The following is a 23,909-nucleotide window of genomic DNA, read 5'->3' on the forward strand; positions in this document are numbered from 1 at the left end:
CTCGTTTAGATCCATTTAGCATTTTATTAAAGCGGTAGTATTGCACATATTTTACATGAACTGTCTTGTATAAAGTCTTGATTTTAATCCAAGTATTCCAGACAAATTCTGGCCATCTTGATGTGCATCTGGGCAGTTATTTTTAAATTAATTTTCATTTCAAAGGTTACTGGGACATAAGAATTGCACGTATAGAGTTACCAGTGAAATTAAAAAGCTTTTGGGAATTCTACTTCCAATATCAGCTATTGCAGAGTTCCGAGGGTTCTATGAGCGACATGGGCCTACATTATAGTGCCTCTGCTTGAATATATCTTCAAGTTAGTTGACTGTGTCATTGAAAAAAGTACTGGGATTGTACGTTTTACTTCTCCTTGAAGTAGTTTCAGTTCTCCGCTTCAACTACTGGAAACTTGATGCGGGAGTGTGGGAGAGGATATCAGCTGATGGATGATAAACACCGCTAAACGCCGACCGGGTTCCGGTATCACTGCACCAGCAAAAACTTACCATTAGGGAAGTGTGTGTCGCTTAGCAACCAATTTTCCCAGTCGGCTAAATGGAGCTTTTCAGCAAACGACAGACGTAAACTTACAGGGCACGCGCGTAGTGTCTTATTACCTTTATTATAAGAATGTTTTCAGTCGTGACTAATAAAAAGATATTAGGAAAACCCAAACGGGGGGGGGGGGGGGTATTTCTGTCAACGCCGCGGCGAATTTAACAGCCGGCGTCGAGTTACGCAAGGTGACGTGGTGAATGCTCCCGACGTTACTGCGTAAAATCCAGCCTCCCCATATTTGCGCTCTCGTGTTTCGTTGGTGATGCATTATCTAGTGCCTTCCCCCCCACGAGGCATGTCTTTTCCACACTACACCACTCCTGCTTCGTCGCACCAATTTACCGCGCCGCCGACCCTTCCCAGCTGAACAGGTTTGCCCGGCCCACCGCAGCCGCTCGGCAGCTGTGCCCCCAACTCCTGAAAGCAGTCCCCGTCATGACCTCCTCCTCCTCCTCCTGTGATTTTGCTGAAATTCGCTAAATGGGATTCGTGGCTGGCCCGGGGTTTCCACAGCAACTGGCCATCCGATTCCATTATTTTTCTAATGAGGACAGCCGTTCGGATCTAACACGGTTCCTCGCTGCGCGTCTCTGATTTTTGGGCTAAATCTCAAGACGCGTCAAAGGTAAGTTAATTAGAGCTCGTAGCAGTTTAGTGCGATAATGCAGATTTATTTCGGCATTCAATGTCGGCTTTTCTTTTTTTTCTTAAAAAAAAATGTGTGCTGCGCATTTTTCTCTCACGGATGTTTCACACAGGGATTGATAAGCTACCCCCCTCTTCACTGACTTGTATTTTCATTGTTGCACAGGCCATTCACTCGCACATTTGGCCAGTGCCACTCAGTCTGTGCCAGGGCTAGGTTGTTGACGATTTACTACGCCCCGCAAAATGCAAAGCGTTTGTGCAAATCTCTCATTTTTGTCTTGGCGATCATCACGAACACTCGGGAAGACGCAGCAAATCGGCTGCGCACAGAAAATAAAGCCAACAATCCATCGAAATTCAAAATGGAGCTGTAGCAGCACCTGTTTTGGTTCATCAGGCCGCATATGCGCTGTATGTGAGCCAAAGCCTACGACACTCACTGGAGCATTGTCCCTTTTTCATCATTATTATTATTTTTGTCCCGGTTCCCATTCACAAATCACTGTTTACGAGCCTTGTGGGCATCTGTTTAGCAAACACGAACAGTGAACGTTTTTGATTTCAATTTACGATTCTTTCTAATAGCAAAGACATTATCATTTTTGACAGCTGCTGATCCTGTAGGCAGCTACTACCCCACCCCGTGTTTCTTTGATAGCAGCTTTGCTCACAACAACTGGCGTTTAATCCCGTGGAAATAGAGTTTTAATTATGTGGTTAATCTATTTAGAGTTGGTTTGGGGGCTCTGGACGAGCTCCAGCTTATTTCCTTACGGCGGGGGATTCAGGTTTTTGGCTTGAATCATGGGAATGCTCAGTATTGGATGTTATCACTGGATGAAGATGCAAGCATTATGTTAGCAAATTATGAAAGAACATTTAAATACCTTGTTGAATTCTTACAAGTGCATTTCAAGCAAAAAGAGTGCAGGAAGTGGGTGAAAATGCATCATAATCCCCTCATGTGGCTGTGAAAGATTGAAATTTGATATAGGCCTGCAAAAATATTTTTTTTTAATGATGTAGGTCTACTTTTTTACAAGTTGCAACAACCCTAGATATCGTCTTAATACCATTTGTTTTGTCCAGTCAACCATCCAAAACATCAATTTACTCTCATAACAAAGAAAACCAGAAATAAATGACAGAAGTGAAAGCTTCTTTAATGTTCAGTTGTTCATTAAAACTGATTAACTGACTGCCAGTTAACAATCAGACAGGCTGTTGTGAAACAGTATGTGTGTAAAATGACTTTTTCAAGAGAACAGATTCAAAAAGCAGACCCCGACTTTATTTTAAAATCCTGTAAATAATAAAAAAAAGGCTGTGTGTAAATGACCTAGAATGACACAGCGTCATTAATAAGATATATAAATTTGTAGACTGAACGACTGATGTCCTGTAAAATTAATCCGGCTACAGCAGCTGTTCCTTTTAGTCCGGATCGCTCGCTGCCAGAGCCACTAGTTAAAGATGGGCGGAAGTGGGTTTTATCAGCTGAGTGCCACAGTGCCCCTCTCCTCTCCACTTATCTTCCTCCACTGCTTTTTTTCCTCGCCTTTGCTGAGTATGTTGGCTTCTAAGGAAGAGGGAAGATGAATTGAGACAGCTAGACAGAGACTTTCACTTTCCAAAGTCTGTGGGATTTAATCATAAAAAGAAATGGGAGGAAAAAAAAACACAGAAAATCTGATTTGGGGAGTTACAGGACTAAAATTGGAGAAGGCTCGATAGTTATGCGACTGCATTGTCTTTTTCTCTCTCTGACTTTTGCTATATATAGATGATCTGTACGTTACGCATGTATCTGTGGACTGCATTGTTCATCATGCAACATCTATATGGGAATAAGACAGCGACACTAATGTGCACATTTCCTCTCGTTTTAATCTTGAGGAACCATCATTACTACGCCCCCACCACCACCACCACCCCCTCGCCTCCCCTCCTCTCCCCTCCCAAGGGCAAACCGTAATTTTCCCATTCAGCTGAAACATTGGCTGGAGCTGTCTTTCCTCTCTGCAGCACAGTGGCAACTGTTACCGTCTGTTGTGACTCAGTGAGGTTTGTCGTGGCCAAATGTGCTTATGTGCCTGACCAGACATGTTGAGCTTGTGAGCTCAGCCTTAGATGAAGGATTACGAAGGTTAATATGGAACTCCAAACGTTTTTTGGTTGGTTTTTTTTTTTTGGCAACCTATGCAAAATAAGAATGACAAAAATGAGAATGATTGCACTAAAACACTCAACTGTAAGTAGTGCTTTAAAGCAGTCATTTTGTCAGAAATTCTTAGGATGGGTCCTTTGCATTATGGCTAATTATGCTATTTAACATTTAGGGACTTGATTGTGTCTACTGAAGAGATAGGTAAAGATGCTGTACACCAGAGAATATTGTTATTGGATGATCAAAGATTTAATGGTTATGTTACTATTTCAGTTTAAGTTGATGTAACAGACAACATCTGCAGTTTTTATTCTGTGCAAGAAAGCATTAAGGTTACTTGAAGCTCATCTACAGCTTCTGCATTATTATTCTGGTGAAGTGGATATCTTCCAGTCTTTTTCGGACTAAATTTTGTCATTGTTTTCTCAAACAATGGTTCCTTGTTGAGATGCGGGCAAAGGGTGGTAAAAAAAAAAGTGGGGGTGGGGTGGGGGCTACAATGATTGTAAAGGCTGCATAATTAGGGATTCGGCTTGAAAATAATTGCAGAAAAACAGCACAGAAGTGTGCTTTGTTGAGTGTGTGTAGATTAAGATATCCGTGAGACAATGAATTACAATGCAGAATTTCAGTAGGACTAACAGATTAACAAGTTTAAAGGTTTAACAGATGGATGCTACCTGGAGACAAACAAAAGTGGTGTATTTTCTCATTAAAAGCTAATCCACAGCAGCAATGTCAATGGCAATCTATCCCAACTGCGTTGAGGAAGCAAAGCTGCAACACAGCTGACTGCAGAAAATGTCAGCTCTGTATTCTTTGGGGAAAACAGATGTTTTTCCCTTACAAAAATATCGAAGAGCTGAACATATTTACTGATAAAGGCCAGCTTTGACCTGCTGTGCACACGAGGAAATGTCAGGTATGACTGGCATTGTGGATAACTGTGCACTTTGACCCCCTTGTCACTTACACTGGAATCAGTATGGACAGGGTGCAGCATAAAGTCTTTCAGTATGCACAGAATCATTCAGTAGTCTTTCAAGATGGATATGAAAATGATAAAAAGTCATATTGGGGCACATGTAAATTGAAACAAATATTGGCCTGATGCGATGCAGTTGAAGAGCATGAAAGGTGTTAGGACTTGTCTACTTTATATCCTGCATTCCATTTAGGCAGCTGGCTATTATTCCTTTACTTTTTCTGCTTTCTCCACAGCTTTTGCTCCCTGTTGATGAGCAGAAAGTTTAGATTCATAGGGTATCAAATCCTTAGAATCACTCTCCATACAAGGCAAATCAAGAACCGGTTAATTCCGTTTAACTTTATTTATATAGTCTCCATTGAGAACAACACGTATCTCAGTGGACTTTACAGTGAGAGCTAAAGAGGTTATATATGGCCTATATATAATATAGAGAAATCCAACAATCCAGAGCTTACCTTACAGCATGTCTTTACGCTATCTCTTGACATTTAAACCACATATTATGTAACAAATGTGGAACCTTTAAAAAAAAAAAAAAAAAAATACTGAAAGAGTGCCACAAAAATCCCAGCTGCTTACCTCAGCTTTAAGAAGTTTGCAAATTTGAGAAGACACTATCCATTCATGCTCGAAGCCAACTTTCTTTAATAATTAAAGAAAAGTATTTTTAATATTATTATTATGATTATTTGGCGCAAAGCAACATGAGTTTCTGTTTGAAAGAGATTCTGTTTTGCCTTCTTGCTAGATTGACCGCTTTTCTTCTGATTTGGTCATGACCCATAACCCACAGATCAGGTTTGCACGTCTTCACTTCTGTGCCAATCTGCTGAGCCTGTCATGAACTTGTCTAAAAATGTAATTAACACCAGTTGTGATGGGGCCAGGAGCATAAGGAGAGGTACACCCCGGACGGGTCACCAATCTGTTGCAGGGTTAACAGAGAGACCAGAAACCATTCATACTCACACCTAGATTCATCAGTTAATCAAACTCCATGCATGTCTCCATAGAGAACTCGCATGGAAACAGGAAGAATATGCAGAGTCCACACAGAAAGACCCAGGATCTTCTTTCTGTTGACAGTGTTAACCGCAGAAACCAAGATTCATGACAAAAACGTTCGCAATATCATGCTGCACTTCCACCTTCCTGTACTGGCAAGTTTAATGCGATGCTTAAAGCTCAGTCAGATAATGACTGAATTATATCAGAATATTGGAGGGTATTCCTGTGGTATTTATTTTTTTATTGTTTTTGTTGTTCATCTCATCAAAGAGAAAAACTGAAGTATGAACTGAATGTTTGGGCCAAAAGTAGAGGTATATAGAGTAAACCTTGATAACTGTTACACTCCTGTCTGTGAAGTAGGTCACATCAACTGATCCACTACAAGATATTATCTTCCATGAGACAAAGTGCAATATGTAATGGTCTGTAATTGTATCTGGCGTCCTCATAAACACTGGGGTCAGTAATCTGCTTGTGTAGCGTCAGCCATTTCCTTGTTTTTTCCATTGATCTGCAAGTTGGAAAATAGTCCAAGAAATTTTCAGTCTGCATCTCTAGTCCTGGAAAACCATGAAAATGGAGCTCTCCTGCTCCATCTTCCTCCCTCTCTCTCTCCTCTATTCCTTCCTCCCACCCTGCCCTCCTGCTGCTCAGGTGCCTGTTCTTGTTGCAGTCGAGGTGTGTAGTGCAGTCTGCTTCATCTAAAACTGCCAACTCAACTTCACCTCATCTCTCACATATTTTCCAGATCTTACTTACTCTTTTCTTTTGCAAGACTCTACAATGTCTAATTCCATTCTCACCAATCCATAGTCTTTCATTTTATACCCCTATGCTAATGTGGTCACATGTTACCACTTGATATTAGGCCGTTGCAACACCATATTAGGAAAAGGCACAAGGCTCTGCTACAGAGCTACTTCTGTTGTTTACACAAACACGCCGGCTTTGAGGCTTCCGAGGGCGCTGTGGTTTGTACGCTGCTCTGCGAAGTACTAAACTAAGTGCTGGACACTGCAGCTCACATTAAACCTGTGTGTGAGAATCATTACTTCTCCTCATCAGTCTGAGATTGATCCTAATGATTAGTACGTCTTCCAAATCCATTTGAGGCTATCAAAGCCAGAATGAGCGAATCAGAGTTGGCTTGAACTCCTCTGCCGAGTGCTTACCCTGCTGAATTTACCACCAGGGAGATATCTGTGCAGTCTCCAAATTCACTGTGGTGCATATACTAATAAAGTTGAAGTGGTGAAATGTAAATTTGGCATGTGTGACACACATGGGTACATGTCATATGGCATTACTGATTTCCTTGAGATCAAAATGTCTTTCCTCTGTGGAATCAGCAATAGACCACAATAACGGGTAACGAGTGAGGGACAAGAAAGGTGTACTATGATAGACGGCAGAGTGGATCCGTGCTTGACAAATTCTGACCCTACCAGCCGATTGTCACGGCAGAAATGGAGGCTCATCAGACCGTTTTTGGAATTTTTGCAAGCCTGTGCGAATTGTAGCCTCAGCTTTCTGCTCTTAACTGAAAGGTGGTGCTTGCAGTGTGGTCTTCTGCTGCTATAGCCCATCTGCTTCAAGATTTGACGTCTTGTGGCTTCAGAGAGGTTCTTCCAAATACCTTTGTAACGAGTCATTATTTGAGTTACTGTTGCCTACCAATTAGCTCAAAGCAGCCGGGCCATTATCCACTGGCATTTGACATCAACTAAGCACTTTCACCCAGAGAATTTCCACTCACTGCATAGTTTCTCTCTTTCAGACCATTAACCATACTATGAGAAAATCTCAGTAGATTAGCAGTTTCTGAAATACTCAGATTAGTCCATGTGACACAAACAGCCATGCTATTTTCCATTTCGATGATCAGTTTGAACACGTTGTCTTGACCATGCCTACATGGCTAAATGCATAATGAGTTGCTAGCATGTGACTGGCTGATATTTGCGTTGATGAACAGGTGTACATAACAATATGGATGTTATGAAGTTTTCATAAATTTCCAGTCACACAGATGTAGTTTGACTAGGGGCAGCTGTGTCTAAGGAGGCAGAACTGGTCATTCACCAGTTGGGAAGTTGATGGCTCAATCCTCTAGGGAATCCCCTAGTAGCATATCGAAGTAACAGAGGACAAAATGAAAAGTTTCCCCGTGTGGTAAGGGCCCACTTTACATGTATCTTATCTTTACCTTTTTTTTCTTCTTTTTTTTTCCGTTGAGGCGGATGTTGATCATTAGAGGCGGTCAGTGCAACTGGCCATAATGTTGATTGCCAATGTCTAAAATAGCTCTTTAAATTGATTAACACAATTCCCACTTCCCTGTCCATCTTTGTCTGAAGCCCTATGAGCTTGTCTCAGTATGACTCAGTGTTGCACCATGGGATACATTAACCCTTCCACTGCACCAAATTACATCCTGGCAGGGGCTGAAGCGAAGCTTGCACGACTGCGCTCGTGTTTGAAATCGCTCGTGTACGTTCACACACGCATTGTAGCTTACACGCCAACACAGCTTCACAGTGGGAGCCTTGGATGTCTTTGAGGATTCCCGTACCTGTGTAATTAAGTTATAGTCACACATCACACTTAAAACACCCACTAAGCCTCAGCTGTCTGCGTTGCAGTATACAACAACCACCTACGCGTTCTTTTTACAGCCGCTGCCGGTTCCTTCCTCTTTCCCTTTTAATAAAACTCTGTCCTGTCTGTCAGACTAACACAAGTGTGTTGGAAACATTCATAAGGATACACGGGTTGCTGGAAAAAGGATATGAGACACAACTGTGTTTGGGTGTTAGTGTGCGACTGAGCTTAGTTTCCCAGAGACCAAGGAACAGCTGCTAATGCACAGAAACGCACACACTCGGTCTCGGTTCCAAAGGAACAAGACTGTTTCATGTGTGTGTGACTGTCTCTGTTTCAGCTGGCTTGAAATAGTCGGTCTCGCAGTGACTCACGCCGCTATGCCTGGAGGGGAGGATTGGTCTTGGTGTGTGAACAAGGCACTCTAACTTTCTGTGGGTGCACTTGACTGTCTGAGCATGTTTGTCTTTGTCTGCACTCGGGATGAAGGCGCACTCTTGACTTGTTGCATTTATCGGGCTGTAATAAATGTATTTGACATGAGGATGTGAAGGAAAAGCAGCAGTATAATTACCTGTTGGAGATGAAACTGTTTGTGTCCTTGTCAACTCAGCAGCATTAACACACGGCTTCAGTACGGCCTACAGCTCCTTTGTTTGAAGCTTTGTTTTCCACGTAAATGCTTATTGATTCAAAACGGATTGAATCAGACAGGAACGACCTTGAATCTATGCGTGTTTTTATGTGCCCTCTTCGTGGAGTATTTGCATGCTAAACGGTTTTAACTGAACCTGGAGCAGCTCCAAGGATACTCAACAGCAGACCGGGAGAGCTAAAATGAATGCGATGCTAGAAGCAAGAGGAGTTTTTCTTTTAGGAGAGTGAATGGCTAGAAACTGAAATGGGGTCACTTCCTTTTCCTGAGTGAACTTCATTTTTCTTTTAATCGTCATCTTTAAAATGTACATTTGTACAGTCACACTGAAATGGTCAGATTTAGTAAACAATTAAGAAAATGAACACTGTATTTAAAAATAACACTGTATTAAATGTCTACTGAAATGGCATCAATAATTAAGGGTTAAAGCATTAGGATGCTTGTGGGTCAAACTGCATTTAAATATTAATAAGAATATCCTCATTCATATGCCTGCCTCTGAGTCAAATTTTGCTGCTAGGACTGGCAGATATGATGGCAGAGATGTTGAATGAAATTGCAAATGCAAAAAAAAAAACTAAATAAACACTTACTGAATTGGGATACTGTAGGGTTTTGTTTTGTTTTTTTGTTTTTTTTATAGCAGTGTACATGGTCTACAGTATACAGTGATGGCATGTATTTGACTTTTATTGATTAACAGAAGCAGTAGCAAAGCCACTTCGGACCTTAAAGTGCTGCTTACTCATCATTGGCTCTGGTCCCAGGTCTGCACATGGGGGCGGGCAAGAGCAAGCCCAAGGAGCCGGGCCAGCGCTCCATGAGCCTGGATGGTACCATAGGCACAGGCTCCGACAGCGGGCACTTCCACCACCTGGGACCCGCCCAGCAGACCCAAACACCCAACAGGAGCCCTGCCGTCGGAACAGGCAGGCGGGGGCATCAAGGGCAGCACCAGCACGCCCCAACAAATACTCCCGAGCTGGCTCTCTTCGGAGGAGTGGACCACACGGGAACTGTCACATCACCTCATAGAGGACCTCTGTCAGGTAGGAAAAACATTATGATAATGGGTTAGTTGGGGCAAAGTGGACAAGTTTATTTATGTAGCGCCTCTTAACAACAAGCCATGAAAAGACAAGATTTTTTTTAAAAAGTCACCTTTTTTTGATTGTATAAACATATAAAACATTAGAGTAGAATTAGAAAGATGACTCTGGAAAGTGTAAAGTAAAACTACTGTGAAGCTTTAGTCCCACATTTAAATAAAGTAAATGCAGCAGGAAACAGAAACACATCGTACCCTGATATGAAAGAACTGAGTGGGAACAAACAGTAACCTCCTGTATAATTAGTGAGCTTTTAGAAGTGCTTTTAAAGGCAGATTTTGTTGTTTCTCTTGGTTCCAGTCTTTATGCCAACACGAGCTAACTGCCTGTGTGAATGTGGTCGTGAAACGGATTCAATAAATCTGACGAGAACTTTGATGTCTCTGTCAGCCTACGGACTTGCTTTCAGTTTGAGATCACAAAAGTCCCAAAGTGGATGGGGGGGGGGGGGGGGGAAGAAGCAAAATCTGATTCATAATGAGTCACATTTACACAGAAAAATATTTAAAAGCATCTTTTTCTTTTTTTTTTTCTCACTATCTAAGAGCCAGACTTAAAAACTTCTTTTCGTCTTTGAAGCACCACATGTCACGCTGTCCATATTTTATTTACTGGATATATTTAAACTGTAATGTGCCTAAACCAGCCAGATGGCTGGGTTAATGTTGCTCCATCCAGAGAGCAAAGGCCTGCTGGTATATGAAGAACAGTTCTGCTGGTTGCAACCTACTGCTGCGCACCTAATGAGCCAATCAATGATCGGCTGAAGAATTCCCCAGTTTAGGTCTCAAGTTCATTAAATAAAGCTACATAGAACCCCATTAATATCATACCTTTGTCCTTCAAGGGCGGTCAGACAGATGCTGTCTGAATGTCAATATTTTTCATTAGATACATTTTCAGAGCAGCAGTAGAATACCTTAACATCCAACCCTGAAAAGCTGAAAATTCAAGGGCTAGGTCACAGTGCTAAAAATCACACACGTTATTCATTATATATATGTTATTATTATTATTATTATTATTATTAGAATAATATTTTTATTATTCCACTGGTTTTTAACTGATGATTTTCTTCTTCAAATTTAATTGAAAAACTGACTGGCGACAGCCTGAGAGGGTTTGGGCTTGAGACAAGATGAGGGAATCTTTGCTAAATTAAATGCAGAACAGTGGTGTGCTTTTAAGTTTACCTTGTTTTTAGATCCCTGGGAAACCAAATTGTACCCAAAAAATAAATTTCCCAGCTCTGTTAAACCAGTGTCATTGATCTTAAGTGGAAATACCCTTTTGTGTGCTAAATGTCTTTATTTCAGTGTCTGTATTGTTCCCCAAATGAACGTTTCTGTTTCTCCGTGGTCTCTTTCAGGAGGCGTCACTACATTTGTGGCTTTGTATGATTATGAGTCACGAACAGCATCTGATCTGACCTTTAGGAAAGGGGACCGGCTGCAGATTGTCAACAACACGTAAGAATCAAGAGTCATCCCACTGTAACTCTAGTAGTGATGCCACACAGTCACAGAGATGTGAATGAACAGATTTCTTGGTGCACACGTGATCTGTGACGCGCACATATGTGGACATGAATGAACACGCGGTGATAGTCAGATCTGGTAACTGTCGATCCTTCCCATCTGTTTACTAAAAGTGAGCAGAACAGCTCTGCGCTAATGCATTCTGTTCCTCATGGGCAACTGTGATCATCATAATCTTTTAAGAGACTTCAGAGGGAGCATTTTGTACCGAGATATAGATAGAAACAGGACAAAACAAAACAGGTTCAAGTGAAATTACGTTGTTTTTTGGGTTTTTTTTTTTTTGGGGGGGGGGGGTAATTTTTGCGAGTTTTTTCAAGCTGCCGTTTCTAAGCTAAACATCTGCAACATAACTCTCTTGCAGGTGTTTACAATCACAACAATTTTTTGTTTTCCTATGAGCTCTTTCTATAACTTCCTACTATAAGTCTGCTCTGCTGGTATTTATTGAGAGCCTGGCACTACATAATTGGGCTAAAAAGTAGAATAAATACATAATGAAGCATTACAAAGCAGTGCTTAGTAGTTAGATGAGTTTAGCCAGGCTGTATTTCTAAGGCCTAAAGTGGACATTTATGGAAGATAAATGAAATATATTCATACTCTCCTATAGTATTAGAATCCCACATTGAAATGGAAAATCAAAGTTAAATCAGCCCACTGTGTAATCCCACAGCTTATGCAGCTCGTCTGCTATCTGTCTGTGCCGTGCTGCGTGCCTTGCCGTGTCTCCTTGCTGCATTTTGATGTGTCTGCTGTGTCTGTTATCTCTCCCTCTCTTTCTTTCTCATGCTTCATGGTTTCTCCTAGGAAAAAGTACAGCTTCAGGTCAGTAATATTTAATGCAATAAAAAAAAACCCTCATGCAACCTTTTCTTCACCGTCCCTGCGATCCTTGCATTTGCTTCATCGTGAAGTGGTAAATAGAGATGGACTAATTCTATATCTCCTATATAAAACATATTGCATGTTTCTACATAGAGCTAAAGTTGAATCTAAGATGGGACAAGTGGAATAAAAGGTTGCCTGCATTTATTTTCCATCTTACCAATTTTTTTTTTTTCTTAACTCCATCCTATCAACTTTGCGGGATGAGGTTTTTTAAGTTTCACTTTTGCAGTGTAAATGGCACTATGGTTTTCAGTCAAATGATGTGGAAGTTTAACTGGATGGATCATATCAGAGGGCACTGTTTCAAAGTTACTGGAATATTTCAGGGATAAATCCAGTAATGTTCAGTTTTTTCTCATTGGCAACAAATCCCATAAGTCCAAAGCCATTGATAAATGAATGCACGGTCTTTCCTACAAACTAAAGCTCAAACTGGTCCCCAATACATGTGCAGTTTCCCTCAGTTTACATCATTAAATCAAATTTTTTAGCTTCTTATATTCTTGGGTCTTTGAGCAAAAGACAAGGTAGAAGTTGTTCCTCATCAATGAAATATGGTGCTGATTTTGAATAAACTTTAAATATCTCTAATTGCCTTGTTCAGTTTTGTTCGTGATTGACTCTCACTCTCTCTTCATCTCTCTGTCTCTCTCTTTCCCTCACAGAGAAGGGGATTGGTGGCTCGCTCGCTCCCTGACAACTGGAGAGAGCGGTTATATCCCCAGCAACTATGTGGCTCCATCCGACTCCATCCAAGCAGAAGAGTACGTTATCCACTCTTTGTTCTCCTCATGCGATTTACCCTGCAGTTTATTTACATCTAAAGCTGGTTTTCAGTGCAGAACCTGCATGTAGTTGTGCTCTGCACGCATTTTAATGATCCATGCATGATAAGGCCATGTTTACAAATAAAGAGTACTGACATACAGTTCATACATATAATCCAAACGTAGCTCTGCATTCCTGCTCCAGCTGCTCAGTAGTAGCTCGTCACTGATCTCGCTCTCTGTGGCCCACTTTGGCAGGTGGTATTTTGGGAAGATCACTCGACGTGACTCGGAGAGGCTCCTTCTCAACCCTCAGAACAGACGAGGAACTTTCTTGGTGAGGGAGAGCGAGACTACTAAAGGTGAGAGAGCAGACATTTGCATCACTTCAGAGACTACAGTCATTATCATGAACCATTATCAAGAACAATTAGCTCTTCTGCCTGTCTGCAGTCGCGTAATGATGCATTAAATCAGCCTGAGTGCTTTTTTTTTTTTCTCACATTAAAACTATCTAGCAGCAGTGTTCGACCTGCACAAAGTGGCATTTCTTTATTTGACCAACAGGCTTTTGGCAGGCGTATTTTCGTTTTTTCAGGCTGATGACATGTGCAAAACGTGGATCAACATGATTCTTCTAAAATGTATTGTAACTGTGTTTAGGCCTCCCAAGTATAAATAAATAAAAATTATATCATACATACACTATGAGATTTGACATTTTGACAGCAGGGATTCGAAGACATTAAAAAGATTTCCACTGAAAACTATTTTTATGCTAAAGTGGTTTCATTGTTTAAGTAAAATGCAGATGCTCTCTTTTTTTCAGCTTTTTTTAAATGCTTTAATGTGCCGTTTTCATTTTGGTGTGGGACAGTGCAAGCACAACAAATGTATGGGCTCATGTTTTCCCCCCTTTAAACATTTCGCACACTAAGCAATTAGTTGAGGTGGCAAAAACTGCTGATAAGTTGATAATTAAAACAAGAATTAGTTGTTGGCGTAATGAAATTGTGAAATGATCAGTTTTTCAGTTGTTTCCTTACACTCCATGATTATCTAGTAAAACTGTCTCTGTAAAACATGTTTAATAAAACCCCAAGATTTCTTAATTTTTCACACATTTAAAAATGTGTGAGGTGGGCAAAATAATAAAGCGATGACACTTTTTCTGCCTCCCTGGAGGCTTACACAGAGTAGCAGATGTGCTTTGAAATAAGTAGATCTTCAGGGACTCAATTTGAAAGAGGTAGAACCTGCTAATTAAGTCATTTGTTAACTTTCACACTGGCCTGCGGCGCTGTGTCTTTGTTCTCTGGGCTTGTGGCAGAGTTTTGCATCTTTCGCTGAAAGTCTGCACTCAGATCTGGTCCCTGTGACGTAAACTGACTCTTTAGGGGGCTGTTTTGGAGGAAGGAAAAGATTGGAATGGGTTGGGCTTGTGAATGGATAGGGGTGAATCACTCTGTCAGAACTAGGTCATCTTAGAAGGTTGCTGGATTTTCCCCCGGCAATAGGTCCATGTTCTCCCACCACACACACACACACACACACACACACACACACACACACACACACTGAGAAGAGGGGAGAACTGTGAACACTTGTAGGAAAAAGGGGAGGATTTGGGAGAATAGGAGGAGCTGTTGGCAGAAGATGCCATGGCCTCTGGGTGTGTTCTGTATAAGATATCAAATGTGAGGCTCGCAGTGAGACAGAGATGAGCATGAACATGCCTCTTGCATGTTGAAAAAGATGAATCTTATCATTCAAGGTTCAGGCTACAAGCACTCACATTGTGACCCTGTTAAAGAAACCTTTCCTCTGAGCTCTTGACAGGTTTTTGTCTCTCTCATGTCACATACCTAAGAAGAAATGGTGTGAAGTGGCTAAATGCTGTAGTAGTTGTAATCATGTAAAGGCTCTTTAGCTTTCAGAATATGAATAAAGGATAATTCAGTTTTACATGTTTAGTTTTAAATCTGGAAGTGAAGGTACTTGAGTAGTACTATAGTGGTGGTAATGATTTGGTACATTTGCTTGATGCACTTGGGGAAGTCTGTCTTTCCTGCTCTAGAGTTTCTTTCTAATGAGAGAATAGGTCAGTCAGTGAAACTCCAGATCGAACACAATTGATTTTTTTCATTTTCTTTCATGTCTCACTGTAAAGCTTAGGTTTGCTAAGTGAGTTCAGTCCTTTTTTAAATCGCATCAAGTTTGAGTCCTGTCACATTTCTAAGTTATTTGCATTTTGTTTGTTTTTACCTAATCGGCTATTTTGTCATCATTATTCTTGTGAAATGTAGTTTTGTGAAAAACTGTTGGACAAAACAAGGTTAATGAAACTTTCTGTAGTGGTGGGCAGTCGATAAGGACAAAGGCTTAGTTATTTGGCCATTAATCCAACCAGCAGGGTCTTAAATAGCCAAAGCGCAGCTGCTAGGAAACTCCAGAGAGCAGCTGCCAGAAGGGCCAGGAGCAATGTGGTTTTATTGTTCTAACCTGTCTCTGTCTGTTTTTGTCTTGCTCACAGGGGCGTATTGCCTGTCAGTGCTGGATTATGATAACACCAAAGGCGCTAATGTTAAACATTACAAAATCAGGAAACTGGATAGCGGAGGTTTCTACATCACTTCACGCACCCAGTTCACCAGCCTACAGCAGCTAGTCTTCCACTATCGCAGTAAGTACTCGGGTGCATGTAGTCACCAAAAGTTAGGAAATGTCAACTGCATTGATGGTAACTCTTAACCTTTCCTCATTCAGAGCACTCTGATGGACTGTGCCACGCTCTAACAGATGTTTGTCCAGTGACCAAACCTCAGACGCAGGGACTGGCTAGGGATGCCTGGGAGATCCCCAGAGAGTCTCTCCGCCTTGACGTCAAACTGGGACAGGGCTGCTTTGGAGAAGTCTGGATGGGTAAGAATCCCTAACATACCTTAGCAGATGGGTTAAACTTTTATGATGCAACATGAGCATCATTTACTCTTTCTTGTTAAAACTAGGAAACCTTTTATATTTGGAGAGTAGGTGGACTAAGAGGAGTAAGGACAGCAGTTTACTGTAGAAGCAATGTCTTTTTGTCTGGCTTCTGACAGGTACGTGGAACGGTACAACACGAGTAGCCATTAAGACTCTAAAGCCCGGCACCATGTCTCCAGAGGCCTTCCTTCAAGAAGCACAGGTCATGAAGAAGCTGCGGCACGAAAAGCTGGTCCAGCTGTACGCCGTTGTGTCTGAGGAGCCCATTTATATTGTAACAGAGTATATGAGCCAAGGTAGCGCATGACAGCAGACTGTGTCAAGAGATGGTTCTCAAACCTGCTTGATACTCGGACAAATTCATAATCCTCTTTACTAATTCTTGTTCAAAAAAGGGGGGAAGGGATGTTTACATTTGACATATTATCAGCTTAGGTTTGTGTAAATTAAATAATATTGGGTTTGTGTTCACAGGCAGCTTACTGGACTTTCTTAAAGGCGAAGCTGGAAAGCTGCTTCGTCTGCCTCAGCTGGTAGACATGGCTGCTCAGGTAAAACTACAAAAGATCAGTGTGCTTAAGTGCATCATCTAACCACCAAGAATTCAATACTAAAAGGTGTACTACATGGAAATTTAAATTTCTCGTCCTCTCTCCTTCCAGATTGCAGCAGGCATGGCCTACGTGGAGAGGATGAACTATGTCCACAGGGACCTGCGTGCTGCAAACATCCTGGTAGGAGACAGCCTCGTGTGCAAGGTGGCTGACTTTGGTCTGGCAAGACTCATTGAAGACAATGAGTACACTGCAAGACAGGGTAAGTCTCCTCTTCCTACTTAAAATATTTACACTCAAATCAGAGAGAGAGAAGTTTGGTTACAGAAGAAAAAGTGACTTATAAGAATAAGATGTCCTAAAGTGTTTATAACATGCCACACTGAGTTTCATAATGTTTTCTTAGGAGCCAAGTTCCCAATCAAATGGACAGCACCGGAGGCAGCTCTGTATGGTCGTTTCACCATTAAGTCAGATGTCTGGTCCTTTGGTGTGCTGCTCACAGAGCTGGCAACTAAAGGCAGAGTTCCCTATCCAGGTAAAAGCTCCACCTGACAGGATAAACCCACATAATAATTTCAGTTTCTTATTCAAATAAAAAAAATAAATCGCGTTGTATGATTTAAAATAATTCAATATTTGATAAACCTCTTGCGCTGTGAGACAGAATTGACCAAAACTAGCTGATACCTTTCTACACATCCAATAGGCAAATCACATAAGTTGCACCATATAAGGTGTTTTAGCATACCCACAATTGCTGCACATCTGCAAATCTTCTCCTTTTCTTGCTACATCTGACTTGATCAGCTGTTGTCATTGATATCTGCTCTGCTCACTGATCAGGATGTTTCTGCTGCCATCCCAGCCTGAACCAGCTTCCCACCCCTGCAGGCTGGGAAGGTCCTGGATCAGAGCCATACCACAAAAGGATTTCTGTCCAAAAATCTAACTTACTGTTTTTCTTGACAGGTATGGTTAACCGAGAAGTGCTTGACCAAGTGGAGCGTGGCTACAGGATGCCTTGTCCAGCAGAGTGCCCAAGCTCCTTGCATGAGCTCATGCTTTCCTGCTGGAGGAAGGATCCAGAAGAGAGGCCTACATTTGAGTACCTGCAGGGCTTCCTAGAGGACTACTTCACCTCCACAGAACCCCAGTATCAGCCTGGGGAGAACCTATAGAACCGTATATCGAATTGAACCTGGTGAGAAGGGGAAAGGGCCTCAGCACAGAATGATCTGCACTAACAGACCTCAGAGGAGCTCCTGTTTAAGGATCTGAGCCTGTGAAACTCAGTTGTGAGGAATTTGAGATTCATCTGTGGAAGTAAAACCGAAATAGAAACCGGCAGAAGTCCCCTCATGTGCCATAACGGAACTTCTACAGAAGAACCTGAAGAACCTCCTTTCTGCAAGAACTCACTGTTTACTTAAGTTCTCTTGCAGTAAAGAGGTTGAGCTGTAGAAGGCAAACTCTTGCTGGACTGACTGTGGCTCTGATTGAATCGATTGACTAAACTTGCGGGTAAATGTTTTGGAGAGATGCGACCGATGTGGGAGGAATCAAATCAGGATCTACAGAAAGGGCAAGAGGAGAAAAGATAAAGCTCCTGTCGAAGAGAGTAAGAGGGAGGATATTTCAATCAGGCATGAGCTGTTTAGTGAAACCTCCCTCTTTCCCTCTTTTGTTGCGTCTCTACACCATCGTCTGGTACCTTTTCCGCCCACAGAAGAGCACTGCCCCTGTGGCTCAGGTGCCAAAGGAAAGTCTGTCTCTCTTGAAATCCTTTATCTCATTTCTTCCCCTCTTCCTCTATTTCTGTCTGACTTTCAGCATTTCTCTCCAGTTTTCTCAAGTGCTGCTTCTTCAAAGTGTCTCCAAATAACTCAGCTCTGGAACTCAACTTTGCATCTTTATTTTTATGTTTACTTGGACAGTACTCGTCCTGTGGTTTCAGGTTTTGTTTTTGTGGCAGACAAAAGTATCTGACAACACTTTATTTTGTGGATTTTTCTGTGACTTTCAATAGACAGGCTATTAAAATAGCCATAATGGTAGTGCCAGGGTAAATGTACTCAACAGGCAGGTTCTGTAACACTTAAATTAGGTAACTTAAATTAACAATTGAGGGCTCTCTCTTGTTTAATCATCACCCTGTCCTTTTCTAGCTGTATTTCTTGACATACATAATAAACAGCCTGCTGGAACCAACCTTGATTAAAAATGTCTTTGATGCAGATAGTGTCTGAGTGCTTGTTTTGATTGACTTAATTTAACTGGAAAGTTGCATTGAAATAAGCACTGTCGCCGTGGCACTAAAGGCCACCTTCAGTGAATATCTCTGAACCATAAGTGAGGGGAAAAGTTCCATCATTTATGTGAACTACTAAGAGGTTGATGATGCTACTACTGGTAAATATCAAAGTCAGGATGGGAAAAGCCTCTTTGGGCCTGTGCCAAACAAATCACATTTCTTTACTGCTATCCATGTATATACTGTTTTATTATCAATGGGGCTTCCTTGTTGTTGTGGTTTTGTTTTTTTGTTTTTTTTTTTTTAAACATACTATGATTTTTCTGAAATTAAAACTCCCCAGTAAACTCCATGCTAGCAAGTAAAAACAAACTGCTCAACAAGACAGGTTTTCATTTACCTCACATGTGTCGTCCCTATGAAATATGCAACCAGGCAGCCCTAATGAAACTGTAAAACTCTGATCAGGTAACCCCAATAAAACTGTGTTTATGACTTAAATATAAAAGTTGATTTATGAAGCCAGTTAGCATGTTTTTTTTGTTTTGTTTTTTTGGTGCCATTCTTCTCTTGAACATTGGCTGGGTTTGTATTTATGCTATACTTTACATCAACATGTGTCTGTTTACTTCATGTTCAGGTCAGGCCCGGAGATCATATACAGACTTCTGAAACTATTTTTCTTTTTCTTTTTCTTTTTTTTTTTTTACATCTCAACCACTGCAGCCAGTTCTCACTGTCATATTGTACATACTGTAGCTGTACCATGTATGCCACTAAATGGCAGGGTTATGTTGGATGTCACACATTTTGCAGTGATTTGTTTCATAAAGTAGCCAATAGAACAGCAAGTGTAAAGTTGGAGGTTGTTGCCAACAAAAACAACAATGCCGCTTATCAAACTAGGAGGCATACAGCAATAAAATGAATATCATGAAAATATGATCCAGTGACAGTTAATGATGACTAATATTCTGAAACCACAAAAAAAGGGAAGTTGGGTTGTGATGCGATGGTTTGACATGATAAATGAGGTCAAAGATGTAAATAGTATCTTAAACAAATGACTGTGACTATCATGTAATTTGTTTTTGTATAGTTTCTTTCATTGCACCTCCATGCTGAGGTTTTTACAGTGACACGCCTGCTCCCAAAATATTAATAAGATGCTACTGTACATGGGGCTTAAGGAATGTTTCTTCTTTTTTATTTTTAGCCATGTTCTATTTGAAGCCTCTGTTTCTGCAAAAGACAATTCAGAATTGGGCTTGAGATATTTATGTATATCTTTCCATGAACATATTAATAGTATGTTCCTCTTTTAGAAAGGGTAAATCCCAATTTGTTTTGACACTCTGAACTGCCTGCAAGTCATTGGGACAATGTCAGTGGGCCCATGACAAGTATGAGTAATGCCAAGGTCTGATTGGATTTTCTGTGCTATATTTAATAAGTGTCTCAGTCTTTTTTTCTTTCTTTTTTTTTTTTTATAAATCTATGCAGTTTCAGTCTGAAATTCCTGCAACTTTATGGCCATTTTGTTCTAAAAACAAACTATGATCATAAACAGAAGGTGTGAGCATTTTGTAAGGACTTCTTTTGTCTTTCTTTCTTTTTTGTTCCAATGTAACAAGATTGAAATAGGTATTGTGCCACTTTATGTTGATCTTTAAATGTGCAATAAATTATATTTCAAATGTGTTTTGATAAGGGTGTGTGCTGGTGTGTGTGCTATCTTAGGATTACAAAATTGTGTGTCACACTACTTGTTATGACTCATTAACTTCTTCATAAAGTTGTCAGTATGCAGCACCATGAGCATGTGATGATCATTGGTTCAGTGTGCTGCAGTTTCTGGAATATTTAGGCCAGTGGGCTTACAGCTTTAGATTTTTTTTTTTATCTGATGTAAACCCTGTATGTTCAGATATATTCATTTGTATTTTATCTCTATACTATTTTCAACGTACATAAACTGTATATAAAAGAAAGATGTAGTAGCCACTATAAAGAAACCTGATTTTGAATTCGGCTTTTTAAAGTTAAAGCGCTAGAATCCTGGCATCGTTCACTTCGGGGGTTTTGAGCCGGAAGTGAACCTATTTAGGGGAGAGGTTGGAGTTCTAAGGGATCAGCTAAAGTTAATATGCTGTATTCATTGGGTCTTTATCTTACAATATAAAGTTCCATAATGCGACAAATGAAATGCTAGAATGTCATCGACCAAAAATAAAGCCCAGACTTCTTGGACCTTGAACCACACAGCAAGACATAATATGGCCAGATAATTACATAAAAAATGCACCAAAGCCACAAAGAATTTTCCAGCCTGCTCAGCAAATACTGGTCATTAACACCAACAGCAACTACTTTACACAGGACTACCATCACTGTCCTTCATGCATCTCCAGCCTGGTACAAAAGCAACCACAAGCCCAACTTAAAAACATAAAACAGATCAAGAAGGACATGGTGGAATAACTGCCTTCTTCCACACTTTTGCCACCTTGTGACCAAAGTCTGTAAAATCAGGTGAACCACTGGCAGCACACTTAAAAAGTACATGACTATATTAAATATATGACCATTATCATATTCCAAAGAAATCAGTAAAGAACACATTTGCCTGCACCCCAGCATTCCTGGAGGAATACTTATTTAACCCATTACTTTTATCACCCTGCTGTGTGAGATCCAGCCAGGGTGAAGTTTTTCAGAAACTCAGACATTTTAAAATGTGTACTTCGGACAAGGAAAATGAAAATGACGTCTTGCTGCCTCAAAGGTGTACACCTCTATCACCCAACTGGACCAACTTATTGTTTTTAGGCTTCTGACATTTATGACAGACAGTATATTTTGACAGTGCTTGGCATCTCTGTATTCTCGTGTCGACTTCAGCACAAAATTTAGCGTGAATGAATAAATGTGGGAAAATGCTTGTTTTTAAAAATAACTCTGTATTTGTGCCTTTTTCAGATACCCAGTGGCCACACCCCTAATGCACCTTCAGCAGAGTTGCCATGGAGAGGGAAACGATCCCCAGAGTCCAAGAGCATTTCTGTAACAGACTGTAAAGCTTACTAAAGTGCTCTAAAGATGGACATTTTAATATAGGAGTCTATGGAGGCTTAAACACTTTTGGAACCAGCCTCAAGTGGCTACTGGAGAAAATGCAGGTTTAGCCCTTTTTGTCGGTCTCATTTCAATCTCAAAGCTATAGCTAGCTTGTTTTTGCTAACTTGCAGTTTGACCAGTTTGTCAGTAGTACCAGATGTGAACCACTTCAGACACAGACGGTAAATAAATGCATATTTAGCTTGTGGTTTCAACTGCCATACTTTTCGCTACCTATAAAACCATTTATTCACTTTTTTGAAAAGTGAATGAATGGTTAACCATTATTGCTCAGGTTAGGATATCATTAATTTGAATCATGTAAACAGCAAATTTCATTCATATGTGTCGATATCAGGCAGAACACACACAGCTGTCCTCTCCAATAGCAATAAATGAGAGAGGAAGAGAGAGGAATGTCTATCCGAGTGTGGCTTCTTCCTTCAGCACAAAGTCTTTACTGCCAAAATAAGAATGTGGATTATTAGTTCATACAATCACTGCATTGTTTGTGGTAAACATAACTATCCCTGCTACACGCAGGGTATAAACCACGGGCAAAATATGTCTGAAATTCCAGAAACCAATTAAATTTGAGCCACTATACCTCTAAGTGTTAGTGCTATTTTACCAGCAGTTCTTAGGACAACCCTGCCTTCTGGGTAACAGCTGGCCCACATAACATTTGTCAGTGCTGTAACTGAGCCATGAATACTAAAAGTTATTACCCATATGTGTCTGCTATCGCTCTGGTTTCACTCAGCCTCGGTAATAACTGAGATATATCCATCCATCCACTTTCTTTAACGCCTTCTCTTTTTTAAGGTCACAGGGGGCTGAAGTCTGTAATGGAGATCCAGGATTCATAAAAAAAAAACCCTTTATTTTATTTTTCTTAGCACTACCTCTGAGCACTTTTTTGTTCACTCTGAGAACTATTTAGTGTGTCTTTCTTATATTTTTGTAAACATATTTTTCATATCTACTATTTATATTTTATTCTGGCAAAGTCTGTGTGGAGCACCCAAAATTTAGTTGCACTTGTACAATGACAATAATGGGTATTCTATTCTATTTGTGAAATGTGCTGAATTAGCAGAACGTTTTGAAAATGATAAAGAAATGGTGACCTAAGTTATTAGTGTTAATAAATAAAAAATATATGATATGAACACATGACATTTAAAAGGTTAATTCACCCAAAATCCCCAAACACCTCCGCCCACCGAGACAGAACTGAAACACTCTAAAAGCTAAATAAAGATAAAAAAGTGCAGAAGGGGAAATGATGCCTATATAAATGCTGACTTAGCAGGGATTGTATTAAATGAAGTAAGCTGGGAATTATACATTTAAAAGCAATAAAAAAAATTGGCATATTTTTTATTCTTCACTAAGTTACATTTTCACTACGTATTCATGCAGAAAATGTACAGGAACTAGGAACTGAAAGCCTGTGTTTCAGGGTACCTTATTCACAGATTTAAAGGTTGTCATTTCACGCTGATTTCCTGTTGTAAGGTATTCTTGTCCATTTCAATGCTTTCAAGACAAATTTCAGCCAAATTCATATTGAAATTCTAAAGTTTCTCTTTCTTTCATTTTGAATAAATTACAAAAAGAACTTCAGCACTACTAGAGGTATGTCTTCATACCTCCTGTCTTACATAATCTGCACTTCATTTTATATTCAATTCTCTTGTCTAACAAAGCTGAAGCAACTGATCAAGATCCAAAGAACAATGTGCTCTCAGCACAGCAGCGAGTGTCTTTAATACTTTTACCTGAAAGAACTGATCCGTCGCTTTTTTTTATGATTCTGTTTTTTGGAATCATGTTTAACAGATACGTTGGAGAACAACAGGACTTCATTCATATATCCTTGAAAACATTTAGGGTTGCTTTTTTGCTGGCTGAGTCAGATGGCTCATCCTTCACCCGGAACAGCTGGGGTGTTTTTGCCACATGGGGGCAGTATTTGTCAGGGATTTCCAGAGCATTCAGTGGTCGAGGTGCAACAGGCCACCTTCAGCAGCAGATTGTAACCCACCTGCTG

At 40.5% G+C, this 23,909-nt stretch overlaps 1 protein-coding gene across 3 annotated transcripts; it reads left to right on the forward strand.

Annotated features, from left to right (window-relative positions):
* The first annotated feature begins 720 nt into the window (after window positions 1–720).
* LOC146710216 (proto-oncogene tyrosine-protein kinase Src-like) lies at window positions 721–20,437 on the forward strand. 3 transcript variants are annotated; one of them, XM_085457545.1, is made up of 13 exons: window positions 721–1,187; window positions 9,342–9,687; window positions 11,117–11,216; window positions 12,096–12,113; window positions 12,842–12,940; window positions 13,202–13,305; window positions 15,477–15,626; window positions 15,710–15,865; window positions 16,045–16,224; window positions 16,403–16,479; window positions 16,591–16,744; window positions 16,889–17,020; window positions 17,455–20,437. In XM_085457545.1, the coding sequence occupies exons 2-13, from the start codon at window positions 9,414–9,416 to the stop codon at window positions 17,661–17,663; spliced, it is 1,653 nt and encodes a 550-aa protein (XP_085313671.1). In that variant the 5' UTR covers window positions 721–1,187; window positions 9,342–9,413; the 3' UTR covers window positions 17,664–20,437. The 3 variants fall into 3 exon arrangements, with proteins under 3 accessions (XP_085313671.1, XP_085313672.1, XP_085313673.1); XM_085457546.1 differs by having other exon boundaries at window positions 9,406–9,687; XM_085457547.1 differs by lacking the exon at window positions 12,096–12,113.
* Window positions 20,438–23,909: the final 3,472 nt, after the last annotated feature.

The sequence above is a fragment of the Copadichromis virginalis genome, linkage group LG5 (genome assembly GCF_057382275.1).
Source record: "Copadichromis virginalis isolate Kocher_CV1m ecotype Utaka linkage group LG5, C_Virginalis_male_GT1.1, whole genome shotgun sequence".
NCBI lineage: Eukaryota > Metazoa > Chordata > Actinopteri > Cichliformes > Cichlidae > Copadichromis > Copadichromis virginalis.